The sequence below is a fragment of the Anomaloglossus baeobatrachus genome, chromosome 4 (assembly GCF_048569485.1).
Source record: "Anomaloglossus baeobatrachus isolate aAnoBae1 chromosome 4, aAnoBae1.hap1, whole genome shotgun sequence".
Lineage (NCBI taxonomy): Eukaryota > Metazoa > Chordata > Amphibia > Anura > Aromobatidae > Anomaloglossus > Anomaloglossus baeobatrachus.
Genome location: NC_134356.1, coordinates 38167332 through 38181991, shown reverse-complemented (window position 1 = coordinate 38181991; position 14660 = coordinate 38167332). Strand labels below are relative to the sequence as shown.

Genomic DNA, 14660 nt, shown 5'->3' with positions numbered 1-14660 from the left:
AGGCAGAAGCTATACACCCAATTGTCTGGGTCTCCCAATAGAGCGACAAAGAAAAGGAGCGTCTTCCATAGAGGCCGCAGCGATGCGCATCCATCAAATTAATGGGAGGAGTGTAGTACCACATTTCTCCTCTAGTGGCCGCTGCAGGGGATATGAGTAGCTGAATGCAACGCAACACGAGAGTCTTTGGATCCACTTTCAGACCTTGATCGACTCATAGCGGTGGGTTCTGCCACACGTCGATCAATAATGAGGTCCCCTAGTGGTATATACTCTCAGTACATGAAGATACAGCACTTATTCACACCCTTCCTTTAAGGGTAATAATTAGGTCTATCCCATTTAGCTGCCATTATGAGATCTAAGGAGAGGTAAAGCCCTTATGGGGGGGTCTTAACTACAGGGATGGGAAGTAAATATGAGCTTTACCCCCTTCAACTTAGTGTAACGCTCGCGGGAGGTGTAGAGGTAGCAAGTGGGTTTAGTTGACCCACTGGGCCACAGGGGGAACCCCATATTACCCTTTAGTGGGAGGGGCTTAACTAAGCGCCCACGGCGAGGCTGACGCCAGGTACCACTCCCAGGGCAGTGACGGGGACTATGGCAGCTGACCCCCAGGACAGAAGACTGACTCATGTAAAGGCACAGATGCAGACGGGAACAGGCAGCATGGCTGAGGCAGACAAGTACGGACAGGTATGGTGGGCACGGCAGGGACAGATAGGGCTGGGAAGACAAGTATAAGTAACTGACACGGGTATAATGGGACCTGACAAATGGCTAGCAGACTAGTAGCCAAACTAACTGAGGACATTGTACAGGCACCTTCCCAAATGGGAGGGTACCTTAAATACATAAATAGAGCGATGGCCCTCTAAGAGGAACACCGATGCGTGCGTACTAGGCTCGCTCAGAGGAGACCTGGACTGTGAGTACAGGAGGGGGGGCAGGGGAGTACGTGACCCGATGATGAGTAAGCCAACACTACACTTACCTCCATGACTGCTCATAGGTTTATACTTTTTTGCATAGAATTTAAAGGGACGGTCTGAAGTCACCATCATATTGTTATATGGCTGGGATTCAGCATTCCTAACTTGGCTGTTCAGGTAATAAGGCATATACTGTACTTCCTGGAAGATTAGTCCACAGTCGGCGCATGCACACTGCGCAAAAGGAGCTTGGGTAAGCAAGCCTTGCTTCACCGGGCATGCCGTAGTAAAAGAACTTTATATTATCAGGGATGTGAGTCCATTGGCAGCAAGCGCATGCGCAACTGAGGCAGAGGGCAGCGGACCTTGCATAAATGCGCATGCGCTAATGAAAGGAAATACCTCACCGGAGAAAAAAGGTCCATCGGAAGCTAGCGAACTGAGAAAACAAGGCCAGGGACAGTACACTGCGCATTACTGCGCATGCGTTAGTGAAAGGACCAAAGAGCTAAACCCATGGGCATTCGTTATACTTCCTGGAAGATTAGTTAACAGTTGGCGCATGCACACTACGCAATAGGAGCCAAGATCAGCAAGCCTTGCTTCACCGGGCACACAGTATTAAAAGAACTTATACATTACCAGGGAGGCGAATCCATTGGCAGCAAACGCATGCGCAGCTGAGGCAGAGAGTAGCACACATTGCATGAATGCGCATGCACAAAAAAAAGAAGCTATACCTCACCTGAGAGAAAAGTCCATTGGAAGCTAGCGCACTGAGCAGAGGAGGCCGGGGACAGTACACTGCGCATTAGTGCGCATGCATAAGTGAAAGGACCTGAAAGATAAGCCCAAAAGCAGCAAGTGCATGCGCAGCACACCTCGCGTGAATAAGCGTGCGCTAATAAAAGAAGCTATACCTCACCTGAGAGAGAGGTCCGTTGAAAGCTAGCGCACTGAGCAGAGGAGGCCGGGAACAGTACACTGCGCTTTAGTGCGCATGCATATAGTGAAAGGACCTGAGAGATGAGCCCATAGGCAGCAAGCGCATGCGCAGCACACCTTGCATGAATAAGCGTGTGCTAATAAAAGAAGCTATACCTCACCCGAGAGAGGGGTCCATTGGAAGCTAGCGTACTGTGCAGAGGAGGCTGGGGACAGTACACCGCGCTTTAATGCGCATGCGTTAGTGAACGGACCTGAGAGATGAACCCATAGGCAGCAAGTGCATGCGCAGCTGAGGCAGAGGGCAGCACACCTTGCATAAATGTGCATGTGCTAATAAAAGAAGCTATACCTCACCTGAGAGAGGGGTGCATTGGAGCTCATACACTGCGCAGAGTAGGCCCGCAACAGTACACTGCGCATGCGTTAGTGAAAGGACCTGAGAGATGAGCCCATTGGCATCCGGTACACTGCACAACCGAGGAGCAGGGCAGTACACCTTTCATCACTGTGCATGCAGTAATAAAATGACTTATATATTATCCGGGAGAAGGGTCCATTGACAGATGGCGCATGCGCATGAGAGGAAGAGTCAGTACACGTCGTTTTGTTGCGCATGCGCTAGTAAAAGGACTTTATTAGGGACGGGAGAACATGGGCAGCTGGGCATAAGCATTGAGGAGATGAGGCCGAGGACAGTACACCTCTCTTTACTGCGCATGCGCCGGCTCAATACCAAGACTTATCTCAGCATCGTATAAACACTGTTTTTTCTGCAGGTTTCCACAGCAGGAACAATAATCTGATGTGATTTTTTTTATTTTTGCTGCATTTTTGGTGCAGATTTGCAGCAGAATTTTTTTTTTTTTAAGCACAAAGAAGGTTTGGTCCATATTTGCCCTCCCTTACCTCTGACATTTCATGGACGAGCAGCAGCGGGATACTGATAGTGGTGATATCGTGGGTACAGCACACCTTCAGGATGTTTCTTAAGCCCATAATTGCTGGGTCGCGGGCGGTTATGTTGCCGCTTCTTACGTTATCGTCCACGCAGAGGTGAAAAACCACATGGGTTTCGGACAGGTTGGAGTGCCTCGTCACATAAAATTCCCCTGGAAGACAATGCAAGGTTTAAAATGTCTCATTGACGAGCAGCGAGATCTAAAGGAAGCCGCCGACTCATCAGGAGGGTGACCACAGAGGAGGCGGATGCTCCTCTCCGGGATGCTAAGTTTAGCTGCTGCTCCATCACACAATCACCACCATCGCAGCATATGTGGTGAGCTCCCCCTAGTGGTCTGCAGGGGGCCATGGAAGACCCCAGTATGGAGAGCTGCCAAACAGAGTGCATCCACTTAAAGATTCATGATCATGATTCATGGTCCAGGCGGGTGTGGCAAAGGGCAAGGTGAGTGTTTTAAGGGGCAGGGTGAGTATTTTAAGGGGCAGGGTGAGTATTTTAAGGGGCCGGGTGAGTATTTTAAGGGGCCGGGTGAGTGTTTTAAGGGGCCGGGTGAGTATTTTAAGGGGCCGGGTGAGTATTTTAAGGGGCCGGGTGAGTATTTTAAGGGGCAGGGTGAGTGTTTTAAGGGGCAGGGTGAGTGTTTTAAGGGGCAGGGTGAGTGTTTTAAGGGGCAGGGTGAGTATTTTAAGGGGCAGGGTGAGTGTTTTAAGGGGCCGGGTGAGTATTTTAAGGGGCCGGGAGAATGTTTTAACACTAGAACTACTGGACTCGTGACACTTATATAGAAATACATGGTACAAAGTAGTCAAAATGACTACCTCAGAAGTTCTAGTGTTAAGGGGCCGGGAGAGTGAGGAGGAGGAAGTACAAGTGAGGAGGAGGAAGTACGAGTGAGGAGGGGGCCGGGCGAGTGATGAGGAGGAAGGACGAGTGAGGAGGGGGCCGGGCGAGTGATGAGGAGGAAGGACGAGTGAGGAGGGGGCCGGGCGAGTGATTAGGAGGAAGGACGAGTGAGGAGGGGGCCGGGTGAGTGATGAGGAGGAAGGACGAGTGAGGAGGGGGCCGGGCGAGTGAGGAGGAGGAAGGACGAGTGAGGAGGGGGCCGGGCGAGTGATGAGGAGGAAGGACGAGTGAGGAGGGGGCCGGGCGAGTGATGAGGAGGAAGGACGCGTGAGGAGGGGGCCGGGCGAGTGATTAGGAGGAAGGACGAGTGAGGAGGGGGCGGGGCGAGTGATGAGGAGGAAGGACGAGTGAGAAGGAGGAAGGACGAGTGAGAAGTAGGAAGGACGAGTGAGAAGGAGGAAGGACGAGTGAGAAGGAGGAAGGACGAGTGAGGAGGAAGGACGAGTGAGGAGGAAGGACGAGTGAGAAGGAGGAAGGACGAGTGAGAAGGAGGAAGGACGAGTGAGAAGGAGGAAGGATGAGTGAGGAGGAAGGACGAGTGAGAAGGAGGAAGGACGAGTGAGAAGGAGGAAGGACGAGTGAGAAGGAGGAAGGACGAGTGAGAAGGAGGAAGGACGAGTGAGAAGGAGGAAGGACGAGTGAGAAGGAGGAAGGACGAGTGAGGAGGAAGGACGAGTGAGGAGGAAGGACGAGTGAGGAGGAAGGACGAGTGAGGAGGGGGCCGGGCGAGTTTATCTTTTCTTCACACACAGCCCCGAGGTTTTCCGCAGCCATAAGGGGGCTAATTCCCGGCGTCCATCTTCCTATAGTCCGTGTGTCCTCACCTGGTAATAAATTAGACTGGTTTCGCTCTGCAGCTTTCACCTTGTCGCTCCCATTAGTCGCCTCTGAGTAAAAAAAAAAATTAAAAAAATATATACGGTATATTAAAAACAAGCAAATATAAAGGAATATTTCATAATATACATTAAATATATATATATATACAGGTTAGTCCAAAAGTAGGTGGGCAGTATGTGTAATAGGGTTATCAACCAATCAGATTCCACCTTTCACTTTCCAAAGAGTCTGTGAAGAATGAAAAGTGGAATCTGATTGGTTGCTAAGGGCAACAGAGTCAGTTTCACTTTACACCATGTTTGATAACCCTATTACACAGACTGGCCACCTACTTTTGGACCACCCTGTAGATATATATACATACACACACACACATATATATATATATATATGAGAGCCTGACGGACATAGGTGATCACTGTCCGTCCCATAGACAATGACTAGTTCAGCGGAGTACGTGCAAGGACTGCCGCTGCATATATAGGGGAGGACACTGGACCCTCTCCTGGAAATCAATAAAACATACATCTACCATGTAAGGGTCCGATTGTTGAGGGTCTCAGGGCTGGAGGCCAAACCAGGGATCCTGAACTTCTGAGGGTCTGACGGAGAAAGGTGATCACTGTCCATCCCATAGACAATGGATAAGAGCAGCAGAGAGCGTACGTGGACCACTGCTACATATAGAGGGGAGGACACCGGACCCCCTCCTGGAAATCAGTAAGGCTTCCAATAATGGGGACCCCGGGCAAAACCTACATCTACCAGGTAAGGGTCCAATTGCCGAGGGTCTCAGAGCCGGAAGCCCAACTGGGGGTCCTGAACTTGTGCTCCATTCAGTCAGGTTGAGAGGGGCTGTCCAACATGTATGGCCAGCACTGTGATATACTATAGCTATATATATATTGTATATATATATGAGCAATTTTTATCTATTGCTTGGCCATTCCTCTGTTATTCCTCCTGGAAAAACATGGACAATTGTGTTACCCCTTATGGCCTGTGCTCTATACTCTAATTTTCCCTGACTGTGTATAGCCAGCCCCTATAGACAAGGGTAATGTCAATTTATTCATAGATTTCCAGGAAGAATAACAGAGGAACCGGATTTTTACAGGAAAACTGTAATGTCATAGCAAGCACAGGCATCTAGTAACACAGATATATCCGGGGAGGTGACAGCTCCTCTCTGCGCTGTCATTTGCCCCGTGCCTGTCAGCGCTGCCGTCCGTTTTAGCCGCGGGCAGCGATGTCCTTGGTCATCATTAGATCTGCCTGTCATCAACCCGCGGAAAATTCCCCCGAATTGACAAATACACGGAGTGCAGAAAGGCAATCGGCTAAAAATGGCCCCTCTCGGGTCACACGACGCCCCCCGGAGCGGGCGAGGGATTGTCCAGCTCACATCTGTGCTCGGATCAGAACATGGCAGCCGTCACTAATGCACATGAACACGACTCATTGGACCCCTATAAGAGGGTCCGGCTGATACAGTCTCCGGCCCCCGCCGCTCCTCGCTGGGACCCTTTAATGGTGCACGCGGATCTGCTTGGAATAATTGTATTTTTGAGCGGCGGGGTCGGGTTACGCTGGAGAGCCGGGCTTATCCCTGAGGTTGTAGCAGGACATGAGCTAAAGGAGGACAGGCAGAAAACAGCAACCGTCCCCGCTATGTGCCCCTCACATACACACGCAGGGGAGCAGCACAGCAAACATGGCCGCCTTAAAGGGGAGGTTCGGAAAAAATCCTATTGTAGGATTAATGATATTTTAGTTCCATAAACTACTGTATATAGAGGAGTTACCAGTCACTGTAGAGGAGGGGTGGAGGTGAGCTGTAATATCACCTATTGTGAATGGTGGATTCTGTGTTATCTACTGTATATAGTGGTGTTATCAGTGACTGTACAGGAAGGGGCGGAGGTGAGCTGTGATATCACCTAATGTGTATGGCAGATGCTGTGTTATCTACTGTATATAGAGGAGTTACCAGTCACTGTACAATAGGGGGAGAAGGTGAGCTGTGACATCACGTATTGTGAATGGTGGATCCTGTGTTATCTACTGTATACACATGTGTTATTAGTCATTGTGTAGAAGAGGGAGAGGTGAGCTGTGATATGACCTATTGTGCATGGTGGATCCTGTGTTATTTACTGTATATAGAAGTGTTATCAGTCATTGTGCAAAAGAGGGAAGAGGTGAGCTGTGATATCTGTGTATGGTGGATCTTATGTTATCTACTGTATATAGAGGTGTTATCAGTCATTGTGCAGAAGGGGGGGAGGTGAGCTGTGATATCTGTGAATGGTGGATGCTGTGTTATCTACTGTATATAGAGGTGTTATCAGTCATTATATAGGAGGAGGAGGAGGTGAGCTGTGACATCCCCTATTGTGCACTCCAAATATTCTGGATATCCATTAATTAGCTAGGTTAGTGGATGGTCTTATTTCAGAATCCCTTGTGGTCTAGTGCAGTGATGGGGTTAGCTCTACTTTCCCTGGTGGTCTATGGCAGTGTATATGTGTGTGTGTGTGTGTGTGTGTGTGTGGGGGGGTTCTAGTAACTCTGGTGGTCTAAGGAAGTGAGAGGGTTAATTGTTGTCTCCCTGTTCATTTAGGACAGAGATGTGGTTATTTCTCGTGTCTCTGCTGATCATGGGCAGTGCGGTCGTCAGTACCATTGTCCCTGGTGGTCCAGGGCAGTAATAATTGTAGCATACTTGGCTGTCTCGGGAAGTTACGGAGTTCGCTCCGGTATTCCTGGAGATCTACACCAGTGACAGTGTAAATTCCAGTCTGTATAGTGGTCTTGGGCAATGAGGGAGTTAATTCTATCAGTCAGGGGAATAACTCTACTTTCCCTCGTGATCTTGAGGGCTAAGGGGGTTAATAGTGAAATCCCTGGTGGTCTAAGGCAGCGAGGGACTGACTCCTTCTATCCCTGGTGGTCCAGGGCAGTGAGCTTTGTGGCTATGCAGCTTAGGAAGTGATGGTCTAAGAGATTAACAGTACGATCCCTGGTGGTCAAGAGATTAGTTGTAAGATCCCTGGTGGGCAGCAGTGGAAGCTTAATGCTCCATTCCTGGGGTCTTCAGCATTGGTTCAGTTTTGTGTTTCTGGACCTTAGAGATGATCAGAAGGAGGAGGTAGAGAGGACTATGATTGGGCAGAGCGATTCAGGGGCGCTCAGCCCCATCATTACGGGAACAGCTCAGAACTTCCCAGGTAGGTGGCAGCTCACAGCGGAGACGTCTTATCACTCCTGGAAGGAGAGACCCCCGGGGCCGTTCATACAGGTGACTGTGGTCCCGGCGGATACATTCCGGAACCTTCCGTGACGCTCCATTTTGGATGTAACCGGAGCCCTTGCGCACGTCTCGGCTCCTTCGGGCAGTAATTTAGCCGAGTATTTATGGGACCCTCGTATGATGACAGCGGGATAATTAGAGAATCGGCCTCGGCTTTGGGGGATTTAGAGGAACGGAATTTTTTGTAATCTTATTTTTGTGAGTCACCCGACACCCGAGGCTCCGCACATTCCCCGAGCGCCCAGAAATACCCCCGCAAATCAGGAGGGGCCGCTCACAAGGAAGGGTTAATGTGCCCAGTCAGGGGGCAAGAGAGGTGGCATTTACTCTGTGTGTGACCAGTACAACCAGGACCAGTCTGTGTGCCCAATACACCCACTCACTACTTTCTTTTTCCACTGCTCATCCAGAGCCTCCTGTTTTTTTTTTTTTTTTTATTTAACAGGGCTTTCCTATTTTATAAAATAAAGGATTATGTCCCTTTCTGATTGGTGGGGACCCCATCCTGAGAATGAGGGGCATGCAGCCCCTTTGTGGCGCTGCACCCCTCTTTACCCCCAAAAAATGGAGCATGGGCCAATTTAAGTCAATGGGGCAGAGAGAGGTGACACCATGCAAGGAAAATTGAGAAGAGGTTGCGTCTCTGCGGCCCCTTCATTCTCAAATTTGGTGAGGGTCCTGGAGGTCGGACCCCCGGCGATCATAATGTCATGGATGGAGGAGGGGATACCACATTAAAACGCTTCGGCTGCAAACAATGTTTAGGGAGAGGAGAGAAATGTTTGATAGCTGGGGGGGTCCCACTAATCACAAGAATGGGGGTCCCACCAATCACAAAGAATGGGTGGTCCTACCAATCACAAGAATGGGGGGGTCCCACCAATCACAAAGAATGGAGGGTCCCACCAATCACAAGAATGGGGGGGTCCCACCAATCACAAAGAATGGAGGGTCCCACCAATCACAAAGAATGGAGGGTCCCACCAATCACAAGAATGGGGGGGTCCCACCAATCACAAAGAATGGAGGGTCCCACCAATCACAAAGAATGGAGGGTCCCACCAATCACAAAGAATGGAGGGTCCCACCAATCACAAAGAATGGAGGGTCCCACCAATCACAAAGAATGGAGGGGCCACACCAATCACAAGAATGGGGGGGTCCCACCAATCACAAGAATGGGGGATCCCACCAATCACAAGAATGGGGGGTCCCACCAATCACAAGAATGGGGGGTCCCACAAATTACAAGAATGGGGAGGTCCCATCAATCACAAGAATGGGGGATCCCAAATAGAGTCAATGAATGCTTGACTGCTGCATCGCTGTTATGGGGGCATTGGACCCCCACACTATTGAATGTGGGACCCCAAGTGATCATACATTTAGCGCCTATCCTGGGGATAGATGATGTGCTATTAAAGGGAATCGCCTTTAAGGAACCAGGTGGCTCAGGATGAGCAGTGCAATAGTATTTATATGGGAAGCATATAGGGTCTGCAGTATATGGGGGTCTCCTGTCCCAGCAGCTCAGGTTACAAGGCCCACCCTGCCAATAAGAAAGGATTATTTGGGTCCTGAAAGTTCCTTCCAGTTTGGAAATGATGCCAAAATTGTTGGGCTGGTCGTGCCGGCCATGTTTTTCTTCCCTTTTGCTGCTCTGTATTTAGGAGTGTCCTAATTTATAGAGCAGCGGAGAGCAGATGACACGCCAAATACAGCCACGGATAAATATAGACGCGTGCCGATATATATCCACGTCACCGCTTCAGGCTGTTTACAACCCTCTAGGCTTAAAGGAACATATAGCCCCCCCCAAAAAATATATATATATATATATATATATATATATATATATATATATATATATATATATATATATATATATATATATATATATATATATGTATATATATATATGTATATATACATATATATATATATACATATATATATTACAGGTGATGATAAGTGGCATCCAGACATAGGGGGCGCCGCTTCTCTTTGTCTCGATTGGGTTAAAATCTTTTCCTCTACCCCAAAACTCAGATCCTGAAGATGCCCTGTTCAGAAATGTTCCCATATGGTGTCATTCTTAAAAGGATTGTTCATCGTTGTGGGAAAATTTTCATTTCTCACTTAAATACAAGTATTTGGGGCTAAAAATTATTTTTGTCATTGGGTTTCGTTAAAAATATTACACCGTTTGGCTTCTATAACCTATTTTTTGCTGGCGGATGCAGAATGAGCTAACTAAGAAACCATCAGCGAGCTCCTTCTGATGGTGAGCTAACTAAGGTTCGTCAGCGAGCTCCTTCTGATGGTGAGCTAACTAAGAATCCATCAGTGAGCTCCTTCTGATGGTGAGCTAACTAAGGTTCATCAGCGAGCTCCTTCTGATGGTGAGCTAACTAAGAAACCATCAGCGAGCTCCTTCTGATGGTGAGCTAACTAAGAATCCATCAGCGAGCGCCTTCTGATGGTGAGCTAACTAAGAATCCATCAGCGAGCTCCTTCTGATGGTGAGCTAACTAAGAATCCATCAGCGAGCTCCTTCTGATGGTGAGCTAACTAAGAATCCATCAGCGAGCTCCTTCTGATGGTGAGCTAACTAAGAATCCATCAGCGAGCTCCTTCTGATGGTGAGCTAACTAAGAATCCATCAGAGAGCTCCTTCTGATGGTGAGCTAACTAAGAATCCATCAGCGAGCTCCTTCTGATGGTGAGCTAACTAGGGATCCATCAGCGAGCTCCATCAGCACCTTCTGATGGTGAGCTAAGTCCATCAGCGAGCTCCTTCTGACGGTGAGCTAATTAAAAATCCATCAGTGAGCTCCTTCTGACAGTGAGCTAACAACGATCCATCAGCAAGCTCCTTCTGACGGTGAGCTAACTAACATCCATCAGCAAGTTCATTTTGACTGTGAGCTTATTAAGAATTCATCAGCAAGCTCCTTCTGACGGTGAGCTAACTAAGGGGCATCAGCGAGCTCCTTCTGACGGTGAGCTAACTAAGGTCCATCAGCGAGCTCCTTCTGACGGTGAGCTAACTAAGGTCCATCAGCGAGCTCCTTCTGACGGTAAGCTAACTAAGAATCCATCAGTGAACTCCTTCTGAAAGTGATCTAACTAAGAATCCATCAGCAAGCTCCTTCTGACGGTCCAAAATGGAGTTTGTAACTCTTATCTGTCTTTTTCTGAGCTCCTTTCAACTTAGTGATGACCACAGACCACATCAAAGGGATACCAAGAGCCTTTAAAAGCCAAACGGTGCAACATTTTCAATGACACCCAATTGCAAAAATGATTTTCAGCCCCAAATAAATTTATTTAGAGAGGAACAGGTCTGATTGGTAAGAGTCTGATAATTAAACCCCCCATAGTATGTGCCAATACAGTAGACATATTTGCAGTGGCGGATTTATAATATAGAACCATATTGGAGGCCATGGTGCAGGGATGTCATGGTGCAGTGATGTCATGGTGCAGAAATGTCATGGTGCAGAGATGTCATGGTGCAGAAATGTCATGGTGCAGTGATGTCATGGTGCAGAAATGTCACGGTGCAGTGATGTCATGGTGCAGAAATGTCATGGTGCAGTGATGTCATGGTGCAGAGATGTCACGGTGCAGTGATGTCATGGTGCAGAGATGTCATGGTGCAGAGATGTCATGGTGCAGAGATGTCATGGGGCGGTGATGTCATGGTGCGGTGATGTCATGGTGCAGAGATGTCATGGTGCAGAGATGTCACGGCGCAGAGATGTCACGGTGCAGAGATGTCACGGTGCAGTGATGTCACGGTGCAGGGATGTCATGGTGCAGTGATGTCATGGTGCAGAGATGTCATGGTGCAGAGATGTCATGGTGCAGAGATGTCATGGTGCAGTGATGTCATGGTGCAGAGATGTCATGGTGCAGAGATGTCATGGTGCAGTGATGTCATGGTGCAGAGATGTCATGGTGCAGAGATGTCATGGTGCAGAGATGTCATGGTGCAGAGATGTCATGGTGCAGAGATGTCATGGTGCAGAGATGTCATGGTGCAGTGATGTCATGGTGCAGAGATGTCATGGTGCAGTGATGTCATGGTGCAGTGATGTCATGGTGCAGAGATGTCATGGTGCAGTGATGTCATGGTGCAGGGATGTCATGGTGCAGGGATGTCATGGTGCAGAGATGTCATGGTGCAGTGATGTCATGGTGCAGGGATGTCATGGTGCAGAGATGTCATGGTGCAGAGATGTCATGGTGCAGTGATGTCATGGTGCAGAGATGTCATGGTGCAGAGATGTCATGGTGCAGAGATGTCATGGTGCAGAGATGTCATGGTGCAGTGATGTCATGGTGCAGGGATGTCATGGTGCAGAGATGTCATGGTGCAGAGATGTCATGGTGCAGTGATGTCATGGTGCAGAGATGTCATGGTGCAGAGATGTCATGGTGCAGAGATGTCATGGTGCAGAGATGTCATGGTGCAGTGATGTCATGGTGCAGTGATGTCATGGTGCAGAGATGTCATGGTGCAGTGATGTCATGGTGCAGTGATGTCATGGTGCAGAGATGTCATGGTGCAGTGATGTCATGGTGCAGGGATGTCATGGTGCAGAGATGTCATGGTGCAGAGATGTCATGGTGCAGAGATGTCATGGTGCAGTGATGTCATGGTGCAGGGATGTCATGGTGCAGAGATGTCATGGTGCAGTGATGTCATGGGGCAGTGATGTCATGGGGCAGTGATGTCATGGGGCAGTGATGTCATGGTACGGTGATGTCATGGTACGGTGATGTCATGGTGCGGTGATGTCATGGGGCAGTGATGTCATGGGGCAGTGATGTCATGGGGCAGTGATGTCATGGGGCAGTGATGTCATGGGGCAGTGATGTCATGGTGCAGTGATGTCATGGGGCAGTGATGTCATGGTGCAGTGATGTCACGGTGCAGTGATGTCATGGTGCAGAGATGTCATGGTGCAGAGATGTCATGGGGCGGTGATGTCATGGTGCGGTGATGTCATGGTGCAGAGATGTCATGGTGCAGAGATGTCATGGCGCAGAGATGTCATGGTGCAGAGATGTCACGGTGCAGTGATGTCACGGTGCAGGGATGTCACGGTGCAGTGATGTCATGGTGCAGAGATGTCATGGTGCAGAGATGTCATGGTGCAGAGATGTCATGGTGCAGAGATGTCATGGTGCAGAGATGTCATGGTGCAGAGATGTCATGGTGCAGTGATGTCATGGTGCAGAGATGTCATGGTGCAGTGATGTCATGGTGCAGTGATGTCATGGTGCAGAGATGTCATGGTGCAGTGATGTCATGGTGCAGGGATGTCATGGTGCAGAGATGTCATGGTGCAGAGATGTCATGGTGCAGAGATGTCATGGTGCAGGGATGTCATGGTGCAGTGATGTCATGGTGCAGAGATGTCATGGTGCAGAGATGTCATGGTGCAGAGATGTCATGGTGCAGAGATGTCATGGTGCAGTGATGTCATGGTGCAGGGATGTCATGGGGCAGAGATGTCATGGTGCAGTGATGTCATGGGGCAGTGATGTCATGGGGCAGTGATGTCATGGGGCAGTGATGTCATGGGGCAGTGATGTCATGGTGCAGTGATGTCATGGGGCAGAGATGTCATGGTGTAGTGATGTCATGGGGCAGTGATGTCATGGTGCAGGGATGTCATGGTGCAGGGATGTCATGGTGCAGGGATGTCATGGTGCAGTGATGTCATGGGGCAGTGATGTCATGGGGCAGTGATGTCATGGGGCAGTGATGTCATGGTGCAGTGATGTCATGGTGCAGAAATGTCATGGTGCAGAAATGTCATGGTGCAGTGATGTCATGGTGCATAAATGTCATGGTGCAGTGATGTCATGGTGCAGTGATGTCATGGGGCAGAAATGTCATGGGGCAGTGATGTCATGGGGCAGTGATGTCATGGTGCAGTGATGTCATGGTGCAGGAATGTCATGGTGCAGAGATATCATGGGGCAGTGATGTCATGGTGCAGTGATGTCATGGTGCAGAAATGTCATGGTGCAGAGATGTCATGGTGCAGAGATGTCATGGTGCAGTGATGTCATGTTGCAGAGATGTCATGGTGCAGTGATGTCATGGTGCAGTGATGTCATGTTGCAGAGATGTCATGGTGCAGAGATGTCATGGGGCAGTGATGTCATGGGGCAGTGATGTCATGGTGCAGTGATGTCATGGGGCAGTGATGTCATGGGGCAGTGATGTCATGGGGCAGTGATGTCATGGGGCAGTGATGTCATGGTGCGGTGATGTCATGGTGCAGAAATGTCACGGTGCAGTGATGTCACGGTGCAGGGATGTCATGGGGCAGTGATGTCATGGTGCAGGGATGTCATGGTGCAGGGATGTCATGGTGCAGGGATGTCATGGTGCAGTGATGTCATGGGGCAGTGATGTCATGGGGCAGAAATGTCACGGTGCAGAAATGTCATGGTGCAGAGATGTCATGGGGCAGTGATGTCATGGGGCAGTGATGTCATGGTGCAGAAATGTCATGGGGCAGTGATGTCATGGGGCAGTGATGTCATGGGGCAGTGATGTCATGGGGCAGTGATGTCATGGGGCAGTGATGTCATGGTGCAGTGATGTCACGGTGCAGTGATGTCACGGTGCAGTGATGTCACGGTGCAGTGATGTCACGGTGCAGGAATGTCATGGGGCAGGAATGTCATGGGGCAGAGATGTCATGGTACAGTGATGTCATGGTACAGTGATGTCATG

General features: G+C 49.3%; 1 protein-coding gene across 1 annotated transcript in view; it reads right to left on the bottom strand.

Moving 5' to 3' along the window:
* Positions 1-14660, bottom strand: part of FERRY3 (FERRY endosomal RAB5 effector complex subunit 3) — a 64303-nt gene that overhangs the window by 25299 nt on the left and 24344 nt on the right. The window contains exons 10-11 of the mRNA XM_075344252.1: positions 4569-4631; positions 2787-2989 (exon numbers count right to left, since the gene is read on the bottom strand). Of these exons, the coding sequence (XP_075200367.1) occupies positions 2787-2989; positions 4569-4631 (266 nt within the window). The remainder of the gene's footprint in view (positions 1-2786; positions 2990-4568; positions 4632-14660) is intronic.